This window comes from Helianthus annuus, chromosome 6, assembly GCF_002127325.2.
Source record: "Helianthus annuus cultivar XRQ/B chromosome 6, HanXRQr2.0-SUNRISE, whole genome shotgun sequence".
Classification (NCBI taxonomy): Eukaryota; Viridiplantae; Streptophyta; class Magnoliopsida; order Asterales; family Asteraceae; genus Helianthus; species Helianthus annuus.
Genome location: NC_035438.2, coordinates 27,326,345 through 27,342,817, shown reverse-complemented (window position 1 = coordinate 27,342,817; position 16,473 = coordinate 27,326,345). Strand labels below are relative to the sequence as shown.

Sequence of the window (16,473 nt, the reverse complement as noted above, 5' to 3'; positions counted from 1 at the left end):
CCACTCTATAAAAACAAAACAACCCCACCCACCCCACCTTTCTCTCGGTTTCCCCCACCGTTAACCACAAACCACCACTCACCACCCACCAAATTTAACCTAAGCAATAATCAAACTAATTAAATCAATAGTTTCCTAACCCAAAAATTATATGAAGAGAAGTGAAAGTATTGATACCCTGAAAGAACCATGCCAGTCAAATTAGCAAACTCTGTTAGTGCTGCCTTCCACCTCCTCACATTACCCTCTGTCCATTTTGACCCTTCTTTTGTGTTCATGCCTGAATATGCCAAACAACTTGAAAAGCATCGTGACCTTTGAATAGCGAAACTTCCTCTTTGGTTCCTGACATGATAAAAAATAGGTAAAACGATGCATCATTGTCTCTAAAAGTACGAAGTCCTCTCTCGACCTCTGTTGATGATTGCGGTCTCAATTTCAGGCTTGAGTTCTTGACCTCTGTCGATTGCATCATTGTCTCTAAAAGTACGAAGCCTGCTCCGAGTAATGCTTCATAGAGATGATCAGTAAATGTATGACCAGTCTGAAGCTGAGAATATTCCAGTGTTTGTATTTGATATGTGTGTGTATGTGAAAGTGGTGTAGGTGGGAGGTGGGTGGTGGTTAATGGTGGGGGGAAATTAGAGAGAAAGGTGGGGGTGGGTGGGGTTGTTTTGTTTTTATAGAGTGTAGAAGATGAAGGGTAAATTTGTCATTTCACATCCACTTAACGGAGAAAACTAACTGTCATCCACTCTAGGGGCTATCCGAGTAACAAACTGTCAAACCACAGGGAGCACCGGTATAATTTCCAAAAGTTGGGGACTATAGGTGTTATTTTGCAAAACCACAGGGACTATCCGTGCATTTTACTCTATTCTATATGTTATAGTTATTTGTCAAACTTAGTAGAGTTTATTATATTTATTTTCAGTCAGTGAAAACAAAACAATATAATTTATTTATTTCTTTAATTTGACATTAAATAAAAAAATATTAATAAAAGTAATAAGTTAGTTTTAAAATATTAGTGTAAAAAATGGAAACCATTAACTAAAAACCCAATTAAATTTCTCCTTAAAAACAAAGTATGTTAAGTAATTGCAAGGGTAAGCTTTAATATATAGAAAACCATCACCTCTTGAGGCTATTTGTAATGGTTAATGCTTTTTAAGGGGCATTTTTCGCTACATCATCATAATACTTCTTAAAATATGTGTAATGGTTAACGCCCCTTAGTGTCCTAATTCCATCGTTACTTTCCAATTTTTTTTCTTTTTCACATGGCATTATACTAGTAATGTCACTCCCTTTTCATAACCTTATAAAGCCTCCAGGGGTGGTGGTGGGAGCATTAGTAATCATGGTCATAATAATTATGCGAATTATTAACTCTTTAAAAAACATTTGAAAATATAAAGTCTAAAGTTGAATATTGGTACCGTACCCAACCCAAGTCAAACATACTATAGCAATTCCCTATACATACAATTTCAAGCCGCTTACGTCAGCCGGGAATAGTTCCGGCTCTTTATTGGCCGGCATAGGCGGCAAAGGGGCACAGTGCCAGGCAGCTGTCTGGCACTCCCCTATTGGCCAACTTAATTTACGATTTTATCCCCGTTTTAAAATTACGCCTTTGCCATCAGCTCGAAGTTACGCTTTTGCCCCAGCTAAAAATAAAAATACGCTTTTGCCCCCAGCCACAAATTACTATTTTGCCATCAGTTCCAAATTACATCTTTGCCCCACCTTCAAAAAAAATTTTACATTTTATCTATAACATTTAGAAGTTTCTGACGTAGGCGGGGAACAGGTTTTTCAATTCATTGGCCACTTTGGGCGGCATTTTGACTTTGCTTTTTTTTTTTTTCTTTTTTCATATAATAGTTATTTATAGGTGATGCCAAATTACAATTTTATCCCAGGTATAAAATTACGATTTCGCCCTCGATTCAAAATAACATTTTGCTTTTGCCCCTTGCTTAAATTTACGATTTTGCCCTCAGTTAAAAAAAAAAACAATTTTGCTATCAGTTCAAAATAAACTTATGGTTTTGCCCTCATTTCCAGTTTAAAATTATGATTTTGCCCCCAGCTAAAAATTACGATTTTCCCCGCAGCTAAAATATTACGATTTCGCCCCATATCAAAATAAAAAAAAATGGTTTTACCCTCAATTCAAAATATTATTTTGCCTCCATTTTAAAATTACGATTTTACCTCCGCTAAAAAATGCAATCATGCCATCGTTTTTTTCCTTTGGCAAAACCATGGTAGTGTTTTATTTTACTTTGTTGACTTAATTTTGTTTTTATTTATGCCAAATAGCTGCCTAGCACTCGCTAATTGGTCCTGACAAGTTATTGTTTTGCCCCCAACTTTAAATTACACGTTTGTCTTCGTTTTAGTTAAATTTTTTTTATCATAACTATGCTACTGGTTTTCTTTAATTGGTTAACTTGATGTATATTTTCTGATATCGTGCTATAGGTAGCATGTATAACTAACCGACATAAAGACGTACATGCTATTAACCTAAGAAATACTCGGTTTAGCGCCCCGCAACGCGGGCGTCGCATAACTCTAGCTGCCTAACACTGGCTCATTAGTTCTGAAAAATTACAGTTTTGCCCTGAGCCCAAAATTACGGTCTTATCATCGTTTTTTTCATAGCAAAATTATAGTAGGCTTCTTTTTAATTGATTGAGAATTATTCGGCAATTGCCCCGCAATGCGGGCGGGGCATCTCCTAGTATACATACAATTTCAAGCCGCTTACGTCAGCCGGGAATAGTTCCGGCTCTTTATTGGCCGGCATAGGCGGCAAAGGGGCACAGTGCCAGGCAGCTGTCTGGCACTCCCCTATTGGCCAACTTAATTTACGATTTTATCCCCGTTTTAAAATTATGCCTTTGCCATCAGCTCGAAGTTACGCTTTTGCCCCCAGCTAAAAATAAAAATACGCTTTTGCCCCCAGCCACAAATTACTATTTTGCCATCAGTTCCAAATTACATCTTTGCCCCACCTTCAAAAAAAAATTTACACTTACCCCCGGCTAAAAATTACTATATAACTTTGCCCCGAATTCAAAAAAAATTTGATTTTGCCCCAACCTAAAAATTTATGATTTTGTCCTTAGTTAAAATAATATGATTTTGCCCCCGTTTCAAAAATTATGATTTCACCCTTAGCTTTTTAGTCGTTTTATTTTTTTTAATATCACAATATTGTGTTTTCTACACTCTTAATATACCATTGCAAGTTGTTTATCAAGTACTACGTTTCGTTATAAATTTTATTTAAAGCGGAGTCAGTCTATGTAATTTTATTGAAAGGTTTTTTTTTCTTCAAGAAAAACCTGTAATTATCCCTTTTGATTATACGTGTCAGTTTTTTTTTTTATACCCGTTACGTTTTCTATGTATAAGTCGGGTCATATATAATACATTATGACTATATGGTATAAATTTAACTTACTTTACAGTTTGATCCAATCACAATGATTATATATGTTGCATTGAGTTCAGTCTAATACGTCAAAATGCACGTTTTCATATGGTTAACACATCACATAACGCTTGGATTAATTCATTCAATGTTTGCGATGAACCCGCGCCGCAACGCTCGCGGGCTTTATTACTAGTTACTCTACACTATCAAAAATTCAAACATCAAGTACGATAGATATCAAGAAACACTAGTCACTTATTTTGACCAAATGGAAGATCTCATTACAGAAAACTCCATTTGGATCTATACGAACATATATATTATAGCTAGTTAGGCAGGCAAAAGCATAAATTAGAATTTTTGAATGAAATCAATTATGTGTTTGTTGATCTCATCAGGCTTCACTTGGTTGAGGAAGTGGGCTACACCTTCCATCACCACAACTTCTTCCAACAATGGAACATCCTTCTTCATCTCACCACTTGTTACGTAATTGTCCGCACCTAACATATAATAGGCAATGTCCATGTCTCCCACGACGTATTTCGTCGGGACCATAACTTTAGCACCCCTCCATGCCGAAGTCAGTTCCCAACTCCTGTCGTCATGTAACCAAAACAAGATATATAAATAACGTGCCACTTCTTTTTTACATATATATTATATATACACACACTCTTCATTTAATTAATATAAATAACGTGCCACTTCTTTTATACATATATATTATATATACACACCTCTTCATTTAATTAATATAAATAACGTGCCACTTCTTTTTCACATATATATTATATATATACACACACACTCTTCATTTAATTAATATAAATAACGTGCCACTTCTTTTGTACATATATATTATATATACACACCTCTTCATTTAATTAAGAGTAAATTACAGGTTTTGTCATTTATGTTTATACCAAATTGCAGGTGGTGTGCTTTATGTTTCCAAATCTTGCACGTTGTATCCTTTGGCCCTAACCAAGTTAATTTGTTACTTACAAATAAAGAGCGCGGTAATAGTTGATTCCACCGGTGAGCCCACCGGCCTTTTCGTGTTGGCTAGCAAAGTATTCAATATCTTCTTCGGATAACCAAGGTGGTAAGGTCACCGGGACACCAGGAGGTGAATGAAGAAATCCTTTACCTTTAGGGATCAAAAGTGGCCCTGGATCTCGTAATATCAAGATCTTTTTCATAAATGTCTCAAGACTCATGATTTTAGCAAACTCAGCTTCAATTTCACCCGGTTTCTACACACGCAGAAACCAAAGTATGTATGTTTAGATAATTGAAGAAACACGGAACTAATTATGGGCACTAATCATTTTGGTTTATGTTTCTACCATAAAGGTTAATCTTCCAATTAATATCTGAGCTCCGACTTGAAGTTTAATCCTACAAAACAGAACACCGTCACTCGTCAAGAGGGGAATGTGGGGGTTTCCCTCTTAACCGGGCTCCGGCGTGAGAATAAGCGACTGCTTTGGGAGGATAATTAAGTGTTAAGAGTGAGAGTAGAGGGAATAGAATCTTTAACCTGTGGAATGAGGTCTCTATTTATAGCCGGAGAGGTGTAAGAGGATATGAGCTGATGGGCCTTGGGCCGATAATGGACAACATAACGGATATGCTCTTTGTCTCACTAGTGCCGACCGTTTAGTGGCTTCTAGAAGCTCTTCGGCGCTGGCGCGCCTTGATTGGAGCCACGTGTTATTGTTGTCGGCCCTGCTGTTCTTCTGCCATCAGCAGACAAGTAGAGATCGTGGGACAGATGTCTCCGTCCTCTGATTGGTGCCACGTAGGCGTCCTTAGGTACTTCTCGTCAGACGATCGTGGCGCACGATTGAACAGAGCCTGCTGGACGTTCATTGGCTCTTTTTCACTGCCACTTGTACCTTGTGTACCACCTGGGGCAGCCTCGCGCTGCTTCCCTGTGTGGTTCTTGCTGAGCATTTGACTAACTGGCGCGGGGTTAGTATGTCTGTGTGCTCGTTTAGCATGCTAAGTGCTGATATCGGAGCTGCCTGTGGGTGAGCCCTCGTGCGACCTAGAGTAGGGAAGTGGTGCAACCCGCGCAAGGCTCGTGATATGAAGGTTATTGAATAAGGAGTATGGTTCCACGCGCAACCTTGACGGAGGTTTGCACGGCTTTTTGGGACCATACCCCTTCAAGTCCCCCCAGTCCAGTGCTGCACCATGCGCGAGGCAAGTGGTTGGAGCTCTGGACTTAGAAAAAATAAAAGTTGAAGAAAATGCTTTCTTGCCTTTGGTTGGCGTGGCGCGTGTAGTCTTTGTTGTTTACAACCGCGCGGCTACCAAGGTTGGTACTAGGTGATTCATTACTTTTCTGAGCAAGCGCGAAAAGGGGTTGCTAAGTCGATGTTACATTGCGCAGCCTTGATAGCTTTTGCAGGAAGCTAGTTGTAATTTTGTGGCGGGAAAAACTTCGAAATTTGAACTCTGACAAGTTGGTGAGAGAAGTCGCTGATTGCGACGTCTGAGTTGAACCCTGGCACGGATGTCATCATGCCGACTGCGACGGTTACACTTCGTGTCAGGAGAGTGAGGCCCACGCGCGCGTGGTAATCGTCACCCCTGCTTTTACGCGTGACGTGGCAGCCTCTCGTTGGTCAGCTTAGCGGCGAAAGCGGCACGTTTACCCATCGCATTAAATGCGATGGGTATATATATCCGAAGAGATGTGAGAGGTTATCACTTCTCCTCTACTATTTCCATCTTTCTCTCTTTTCTTCTCTTCGAATCTTCAAATCTTGTAGCAGATCTTCAAGATATTTCTTCATATCCTCAAGTTTTTCTAGAAACTTGGATCTTTATTCACCATGACTGAAGAACATCAAGAGGGTGTTTCTGGAGAAGAGGGCCCTGTTCCCGTTCACCGGTGGGATCTTGGTCTATTTGAGCAGATTGTTAGGAGTTTCCGGTTTCCACCGGAGTGGGATGCACGGTATCCGGCCCAAAATCAGACGGCCGCCGACGCACCGCCGGGTTACATCACATTGTTTGAAGATTTTTTTTCTTCAAGGCAACTTTAGGCTGCCGGCGACGAACTTCATGGGGAACATCTTGCACTTCTACAACTTCCATATTTCCCAGATGAGCCCTCCTGGGATGGTTAGGGTTCATCATTTTGAGTTCTTATGCCGAGCCCATGGCATCGAGCCGTCTGTCGAGAAGTTCCGGGCCTTCTATCAGCTTCAACGGACGATGGGCTTCTTCTCGTTTGCCAGCCGTGGTGCTGCAAGGAAGATCTTGTTAAACCCACCAAAGAGTTTCCATGATTGGAAACCCAAATTTTTCTTTATTTGAGAAGAGGTGCTTCCGATTGCCATGCCCTTCAGAGATTGGAGCGAGCCGGTGCTGAAAGAGGATCTTCCGATCCCAAAACACGAACGGTGGTATCAACAATTGACCCCTACCCCTAACCGGGTATTTGGGGAAAATGTATTGGTAGCGGCGCGCATGAGTGACCAGTGGTCACCGGACAGTAAGGAAGTGCCGGTTCTGAAGATTGGTGATCAAGGTCAGTTATTTTCCTACTTTCCCTTGTTTTATGCCTCCTGCTTTATTTTACTTATGCGTTTTGATGTGTAGAGGCGCAACTGTACCAAGCTGCCTTTGCTACTTTTGGAGGATCTATGGGCGTGCACCCACTTCGCGATGATGAGGAACGCTGGTATGAGCACATCAGAGGCAATTTTATGTACCCGGTTGCTGATGCATTTGCCTCGCCGCCTACTGCAACCGAAGGTGCGCAAATACCTAAACCTCGTCCTTTGCGCTCTATGACCTCTGCTGGGAAAGAGGTTGTCTATCTTTCCAGCGAGGAGTCTGTAGGGTCGTCGAACGGCGAGCTAAGTCCGTGGTCTAACATCTTTGCAGGTGTGTTGCGCGACCTAGGGATTGACCCTGAAGATAAGAAGAAAAAACCTTTGAAGAAGAAGAACTTGAATCCCGAGGTGACCAGCAAGGGGGCTGGGAGTAGTCGCGCAACCGCTGGTGCTGCTGGTAAAGGTACTCTTCGCCTTCGACAGAGTGACTTAAAAGATTATGTGATAATTAGTGATTCACGTGAAGGCTTGTCGCGCGCAGCTGAGAAAAAGACTGGAGCGGGTGGTTCAAAGAGCTCTGGAAGCGCGGGTTCTCGTAACCCTGATGCTGGTGCTACTCCCTCTACTGCTGCGCATGAGGAAGAGGAAGAGGAGGAAGAAGAAGAGGTTACTGAAAAGCTGATCAGCTGAAAAAGAAGTAGGAGCGAGACCACAACTGGTGTGGCTTCTGCATCGGTAGCTGGCGCGATTCCCTGATTGGGAAAACGAGCAACTTGCGTTCCCTCTATAAATTCTCTCCTGGTAAATTCCTGCTTTTTCTTCCCTTGTTACTTTCCTTTCCTAACCACTTGGTTCCTGCAGAGACCAAGAAGACCACCCCTGAGAAGGGTGTTAAGTTTACCGAGCCAGAGCCGAAGAGGCCAAAGATTACCATTGAATCTTCCAAGATTGTTGGGGCTGGGTCCGCCAAGGAGAAAAATGTCGCTGAGGTAGATAAGGCAAGGGCTGCTAAAGAGAAGGCTGCTGAGGAGAAGAGAAGGGTTGAGGAGCGTCGGAAGAAGGTTGAGGAAGAGAGGAAAAGGAAAATTGAGGAAGATAAAAAGACTGAGGAGGCCAAGAGGAAGAAAGCCGCTGACATGGAGAAAGAGAAGAAGAAAACTGCGGAGAAGGGTAACGATGATCAAGAGTTTGTGATCACCATGGGGCCTGTGAAGCCCCATCAAGAAAGCAGGAAAGAGCCTGAGGTTGAGAAACCTACCCACCCCGCACATACTAGGGTCCTTGATCGCACCAAGGTAACTTCTACAAGGGGACCTGGCCGGTATGTTTCTAGTGGCGCGAGCTCTGGTGGCGCTGGGGGTTATAACCCACAAGTTATCGGGGCGAAGGATACCCTTGGTGATATTTACTATAAAAGTTATACTGAAGAAGAACGTGGAAATGCCCCTCACCAAGCTCCTTGGGGTTTGAAGCAAAGGGACACCTTTCACGAGTTCGGCCCATGCCGCGATTGGTTCCTAAATTCCTTTACTCCTGGTGAGGTTAATCGGCAAAGGGCGAAGAATCATGAAAGTCTATATCGCACTTATGTGATCGGGGAGGCTAACACTCGCGCTGCCAATCATCAAATAGTTCGTGAGTGGCGAACGATGGTTAGGGAGCGAGCAGATTGGGAGAGCTACCACGAGAGAATGTTGAAGTGTATCAGCGAGTTTGAGAAGTCAAAAGCCTCTTTTGATGAAGAGAAGGCAAAGTTTGATGCCGACAAGAAGGCGGAGGAATGGGGGCGCGAGGGCCTGAAAAACAAACTTCAAGCTGCTGAGCAGCAGCTGGCTAAGGAGAAGGCCGAGTTCAAGCCATATGTGAGAAAGACAATGAACGCGCGTTTGCGGCCCGTAACAAGATTGTCGATCTTGAAGCCAAGGTTGTGGAGCTTACAGCGAAGATTGAGGACGCGCAAGCTGCACGGGCTGCTAAAGAGCAGACTGAGGTTTGTAAAAACTCCCTTTCCTTCTGTGCTCTATTTGCAGCATAGCCTGAGTTCTTTGTCGCTTTTTAGGTTGAGTTGGCTGATGTGAAGTTGCAGCTGTCAAACAAAGACAAGGATCTGCGCGCCAAGGATGTCGAGATCGCTGAACTGAAACGCCGCCTGAATGATCAGGTTGATAAATGCGAATCCTTGGAAATCGATCTTGCAGCAGAGAAAGTTAAAGCTGGCACTGCTGAGGAAGCGCGTGATGTTAGTACTGCCGCCCTCAATGTAGCGCAGACTAACTATTCCGAAGCTCAAGGCATCGTGGATACGCTTGTCTCTGAGGCCGAGTGGATGCGAAACCGTGGAGTAGTGCTGGTAAGCTATTCTTTTGTCTTTTGGAAGTTGTGTTAAGGAGTTGTTTTTAATGTGCATTTTCCCTTGTAGGTTGCCAACTCTGTCCTTAATGCTGGGGAGCTAGATCGCGCTGTTACTGCTTTGACAGATGTCGCGCGCGCAGTTGGTCATCGGGGCGGGTATCTGGAATGTGCGCAACATGTTGAAGAGGTGTTCGGACAGGAGTTTGACGTGAGTCATTGCTCAGTGACTAATCAGGCTAGTGCCGAGTTGACACGTGCTGAAGATGCTTATGATAACTTGTCACTGCCTGTGATGGACTTTGTCGCGAAGGCTTTAGAACATGACGACTGGTGTCATCGCCTCAAGGCCATTCTTGACCCACCGATAACTGTTGAATTATCAGATGAGGAGCCAGCTGGTGATGATGATGGAAACGATGGTGATGACGGTGGGAACGATGATGATGACGGTGGAAACGATGGTGATGATGGTGGAAATGATGGTGATGACGGTGATGAAGGCGATCAACGTGATGGTAGTGATGAATTGGAATAGGCTCTGTCTACAGGCTTTGTGCCTTGTAATTTTGTTTATTTTGAATGTAAACTTTCGCGCGGTCGCGCGTGTTTTAAATTGAATGAATGTTCTTTGTTCTTTCCCGTTACAATTATTGCACTGTTGTTAGAAACTTTGGTTAAGTTAGCTCGAATAAATGGAAGTGTATCTTATATGAGTGCAATTGCCCGGTCTCGCGCTTTGTTCGCGGAGGACCTTGGAGGCGTTCCCATTGGAGCGCTTGTAAGTTACTGGAGTGTTTTCGTGCTAATCAGAAGTTTAACATGCATTTGTAACGAAAGAAGTAAAGGAAAAACATGTCGTATGCTTTCATTGACTTGGAAACAGGCTCTTAGGCCAACATACATTAATTGCAAAGGGCGCATAGCCAACATAGGAAAGTAAAAGGCGCGTGGCCGATATTAGCGGTTAAAGGCTCAAGGCCGAGATAAATTACATATAGCATTTGCGCAGTTGTTGCGCATTCCACGTTCGCGGTAAGATGTGGCCATCTAGGGTGCGTAACTTGTAAGCCCCTTTGCCTAGCACTTCGTGGACCAAGTATGGGCCTTCCCATTTGGGTGCTAGCTTCCTTGGGTGTTCAGCATTTGATGCTTCATTGTCTCGGAAGACGTATTCTCCTGGAGTGAAGGTACAGATGCGGAGTCTTGTGTTGTAGTACCTTTCCAGTTGTGTTTTGTACTTGGCTTCTCTGATTCGCGCGATTTCGCGCCTTTCTTCTAACAAATCCAAGTCAAGACATCGCTCTGCCTCGTTGTCGATTGCATTGACTGCTGTCAAGCGTGGGGAGGGTAGGCCAACTTCTGCCGGGATAACCGCTTCTGAGCCATAGACTAGGCTAAAAGGGGTTTCGCCGGTACTAGTCTTTGGCATGGTTCGGTGAGCCCACAGGATACTCGGGAGCTCATCCACCCAGCCTCTTCGCCTTGTGCCCAGTCGGGCCTTTATCCCCTCGACAATACATTTGTTCACGCTTTCCACCTGTCCGTTGCCTTGAGGATGCGCAACGGAGGTGAAAGTGTGTTCGATTTTCATCTCTTTCATCCACTTCTGGAGGTCTTCAGACGCAAAGTTGGTACCGTTGTCGGTTACGATCTTGAGTGGTAGGCCGAATCGGCAGATGATGTGTTCCCAAATGAACTTGCGCACCATCATAGCTGTAGTTGAAGCGAGAGCTTTGGCCTCCACCCATTTTGTGAAGTAATCGACAGCCACTATTATAAATTTGACGGTGCCAGGAGCCTCTGGGAAGGGTCCCACCATGTCAATGCCCCACTGCTGAAAAGGCCAAGCAGTGGATACAGGGATAAGATCGTTTTTGGGGCGCAGGGTTTTTGGAGAGTGTCGCTGACAGGAATCGCACTTGCGCAACTCCTTCAGGGCATCTACATGCATCCCTGGCCAGTAATATCCGGCGTTCATGATCTTTGCGACAACCATGCGTGGACCTGCATGGATGCCGCAGATCCCTTCATGGATCTCCCTGATCAGGTAGTTCGCATCTTGGGGGTCCACATAGCGCAGCAATGGTCCCAAGAAGGATTTTCGGTATATAGAATACCATCATTCATTTCGTAATGCAGGGCCTTGTTCTGAATTTTTCTCGCCTCTGCCTTGTTCTCAGGGAGTATCCCCTCTTGCAAATATTGAATTAGAGGGGTCATCCAGGACGGTTGCCCTACTTCGATTACGTTGACTTGTCGTAGCAGGACTGATGGATTCTTGAGTATTTTGATTCTTACATCTTTAGCAAGATGTTGAAAGGAGGTTGAAGCAAGCTTGCTCAACGCATCCGCTGGTTTGTTTTCAGAGCGGTTGATGTGGATTACCTTGTGAGACTGGAACTGTTGAAGCAACTCTTTCGCCTGCTCTAGATATAGGGCCATGACCTCGCCCTTTGCATCGTATATACCGTTAACTTGGCTGGCTATCAGGAGTGAATCAACGTGTGCTCGTAAATTTTTAGCTCCCATTTTGATGGCGAGGCGCAAGCCTGCCAGAAATGCTTCGTATTCCGCGTCGTTGTTGGTGTTTTTAAAATCCAACTTGATGGCGTAAGTGAATTCATGGTTTTCGGGGCTCACGAGGCGCAATCCGGCTCCCGCGCCGTCCTCATTTGAGGCCCCATCAGTATAAAGCATCCAAGTCTCATTTGTCACGTCTTTTTCGGGAGCTTCCACCAGCTCACATTCTTTGATTTTATCCATTGGGACTTCAGTGATGAAGTCAGCTAGGACTTGGCCCTTGATGGCCGGGCGCGGCCTGTACAAAATGTTGTGACCCCCCAACTCGATGGCCCACTTTGCTAGTCGCCCGGATGTTTCTGGTTTTTGCAATATCGTGCCGATGTGGAAGTTGGTAAGCACGGTTATCACATGCCCTGTAAAATATCTGCGCAGCCTTCGGGAGGCGTGTAGCAGCGTGAGAACCAATTTTTCCGTCGTGGAATATCTCGTTTCCGGGTCAGTGAGTACCCTGCTGACGTAATAAATTGGAGTTTGGACTCCATTTCTCTCTACCAGTAATACCGACCCTACTGCCTTATCCGAAGAAGACAAGTACAGTATGAGTGGTTCTTTTCGAACGGTTCAGTCAGGGTAGGGAGCTCGATCAAACATTCCTTCATTTGCTGAAAAGCTGTCTCTGCCTCGGGGGTCCATTTGAACTCTTGTTTCTTCACACAGTTGCGCAACGTGCTGATAAAGGGGTACGACTTCGCGGCGTGATTGGAAAGAAAACGGTTAAGCGCGGCTAGGCGGCCGTCCAACCGTTGCATCTCTTTGATTGTTCGCGGTGATGGCATTCGCTCTATGGCCTGGACTTTCTCTGAGTTTACTTTAAAACCGCCGTTTGTGACTATGAAGCCTAAAAACTTCCCTTCTTCCATGCCAAAGGAACACTTGGCTGGATTCAACTTCATATTTACACTGCGCAATGAATTGAACGTTTTTTCGATGTCCTTCAACATTTGGTCCTCTTCGGGACTTTTAACCACTAGATCATCGATGTAAACTTCAATGTGCTTTCCGATGTCCCCCGCGAAGGTCTTGTCCATCAAGCGTTGGTATGTTGCGCCAGCATTTTTCAGACCGAATGGCATCTTTGTGTAACAAAAGATTCCAAGATCGGTTCTAAAAGCTGTCTTGTCCTCATCTTCGAGCTTCATCTGGACTTGATGATAACCCTTGTAGCAATCCAAGAAACACTTCCATCTATATGGCGCGAGAGAGTCTATCTTTTTATCGATCTCAGGCAAAGAATAGCAATCTTTAGGGCATGCCTTGTTGAGATCGGTATAATCTACGCACATTCGCCATCCACCATTCGACTTTTCCACCATTACTGGGTTCGCGACCCAAGTCTAATAACGCACTTCTCGCAAAATCCCAGCCTTGAGCAGCTGACATACTTGTTCATTCATTGCTTTCGTTTTGTCTGCTCCTAAGCTGCGCCTTCTTTGGACCTTTGGTTCAACAGAAGGGTAAGTGTTTAAGCAATGTTCGATTATGTTGCGCGGGACGCCGGTCATGTCTGCCATGAGTTTATCCCATTCTTTTGGCATTCCGTCTTTGCCTGTGATAGTTCTGATGAGACTATCACAGCGAATGGCTTTCTTGAAATGACAACGCATGAGTTGTTCGCTTACGCCGCCTATCTCCAAACATTCTTTGTTAAAACGGGTGATGAAATCTTCCAGACCTTCACCATCTCTTCGCCAGATGTCTTCTACTTCAGCCGTGTCGCGCTGATAGCGTCGTTGTTGGCTGAAGTAGCTCAAAAACTGTGTCTTGAAATCTACCCATGATTTAATCTTTCCCGGAGGAAGGCTGTCGAACCAGGCGCGAGCCGCCCCGGTAAGAGTTTGAATAAACAAGTGACACCACATAGGCATGTTCCAACCTCCCATGCAACCTACGCTGGTGAAAGTTCTGACGTTATCATCCGGATCAGTCAATCCGTTGAACTTCCCGACAGTCGGAGGTAACTTTTCTCTTGAAAGCGGCGCGAGTGCATCTTTGGGATGAACTTTGAATGTTCTGCGGCTTCCGCTGGCCTGTAGGCCAGGCGGAAATCTCTTTCAGCTTCTTCTGTGTACCCGACATTGTTGACGTGGTTTGAAGTATTCATGGTTCCTCTGCAAGCGGTTGAAGACTGACGAGCCCTCGTCATCTTCCCAAGTTGGATCATTCGGGTCTGTGTCTTCCCATTCGTTGTTCATGTTGCGCGGCGTGAGCCGGCTATGAACAAGACCTCTTTGAAGGTTTGACGGATAGTCGTAGTAGCTTTCCGTTTCTCCCCTTGTGTCGCGCCTCGCGCTGCTTCCCTGTGTGGTTCTTGCTGAGCATTTGACTAACTGGCGCGGGGTTAGTATGTCTGTGTGCTCCTTTAGCATGCTAAGTGCTGATATCGGAGCTGCCTGTAGGTGAGCCATCGCGCGACCTAGAGTAGGGAAGTGGTGCAACCCGCGCAAGGCTCGTGATATGAAGGTTATTGAATAAGGAGTATGGTTCCACGCGCAACCTTGACGGAGGTTTGCGCGGCTTTTTGGGACCATACCCCTTCAATAATAATAATAATAATAATAATAATAATAATAAAAATAATAATAATAATAATAACAACACCAACAACTTATACCTGATATCTGGTCATGTAGTGATCATCTCCATGGTCACGTCTTAGTATCTCGGCAATGTTTCCATTTGGGTTCCAGGGCATAAATGCGACGCTAAGGTTGACCAAAGCTTTGACCCTGTCGGGCCGAAACATGCACAAGTTCCAAGCAATGATCGCACCCCAGTCATGACCCACAACAAAAACCTTTTCGCCTTCGTTTGTGATGGCGTCAAGAAGTCCAATCAGGTCTCCCACCACATGGGGGATTGTGAACTTGGTGTGGTCATTGAGCGGTGCACCCGTAGTCTGACCATAGCCACGAAGGTCTGGTGCCACGGCTCGGTAACCATGATCGGCCAAATAAACAATCTGGTGGCGCCAGGAGTACCAGAGCTCGGGGAATCCGTGAAGGAACAAGACTAATGGACCTTCACCCTTTTCAGCTATGTGCATGTTGAGCCCATTTACATTTATGAACTTGTGCTGTATCCCCTCCATCTTCCTGTTTTTGAGTATTAAATTTGAAGTGTAAAGCTCATGTGATTCAGCTCAGGTTTTTATATATTACTTGAGTGGAGTCTATGCTGCCACGTAAACACATCAATTAAAACTTGAAGATGAGAAAAACGTTGCTATATTGCTGAAAGAGCATGTGTGTAATGGGGTAATGCTACAACCTGGATGTTAGCCCGAAAATGAAAACTGCCAAGGGGCCTTAGGCAAGCGTCGTGGGTTTGTGTGGGGGTGGGTTGTCTTTTATTTATTTATTTATTTTTTAAACAACCAACAGAATCAATCCAGTGCATTTTCGGGGCACTCATTTGATCAAACGGAGTACTTCGAGAGTAACCCGAGTCCATCACCAATTCCGGAGAAAATCCGATAACCCACCTAGCCATAGGCACGACAGTAAAATTACCGGTAAAACTCGTTTGGCTCAAGGATCGAACCCAAATTTCCCTGGGTCTCATATCATTGCCATACTTTGCACCAAGTGGAAGTTAAACCTGCATCTCCCAAGAGAAATGCAAGTTTTATACCACTTGATCTAGAGACCATATATTGGCTAGATGGGTTGTCTTAAATGGTTGGCATGCCAATCGGTCTTGACAAAGGTACAATTAAAAAAAATCAACTTTTAAATACCTACTAAAATTTCAACCGCTGTTGTACACTGCGTCGACAACATTGCGTTTGTTACTTCGTTACACGTGTAACGATGATGACATTAACGCATGGTGCTTGTACATGATGTTACGTGTTTTTGACTTTGTTACACACATTACCTACGTGTGGTGCTTGTACATGATATTACGTGTTTTTGACTTTGTTACACACATTACCTTTGTGAGTTCAACGTTTTAGGTTATTAAAAGTCAATTGCGTTTTTCACCTCATTATATTTTAGTTAGAGTTCTTTTCATTTTTATTCTTCTGGATGTTAAAGCAGAGGCATGACCACGTTAAAACCCATTGCGTTTTAGAACATGTTGTGCAAAGAACATGATCATGCTAAGACAGAGTCATGTTGGAACTAAGGCATACACATGTTTAAACTACGTTGCTTTTTAGAACCTATGTTAAAACTCCATTGCTTTTTAGAACCAACAGTGCGAAATATTGATTTTGGGTTTCATTGCGTCTTACAACCTGGAGTGTAAAGTACATGATCATGCTAAAATAGAAGCATGGTCATGTTGGAACAAAAGCATGACCATGTTAAAACATTAACATGACCATGTTAAAACTCCATTGCTTTTTAGAACCTATAATGCAAAATATTGATTTTTGGTTTCATTGCGTTTTACAAGCAAAAACATGATCATACTAAAATAGAAGCATGGTCATGTTGGAACAAAAACATGACAATGTTTGAACAAAAGCATGACCATGTTGGAACAAAAGCATAACCATGT

General features: G+C 43.9%; 1 protein-coding gene across 1 annotated transcript; it reads right to left on the bottom strand.

Moving 5' to 3' along the window:
- Positions 1 to 3,664: 3,664 nt before the first annotated feature.
- Positions 3,665 to 15,098, bottom strand: LOC110865076 (epoxide hydrolase A-like). Its single transcript, XM_022114279.2, has 3 exons — positions 14,579 to 15,098; positions 4,463 to 4,713; positions 3,665 to 4,052 (listed from the first exon to the last, which is right to left on the bottom strand). Exons 1-3 carry the CDS (start codon positions 15,053 to 15,055, stop codon positions 3,806 to 3,808), a joined length of 975 nt encoding a protein of 324 aa, XP_021969971.1. The 5' UTR covers positions 15,056 to 15,098; the 3' UTR covers positions 3,665 to 3,805.
- Positions 15,099 to 16,473: the final 1,375 nt, after the last annotated feature.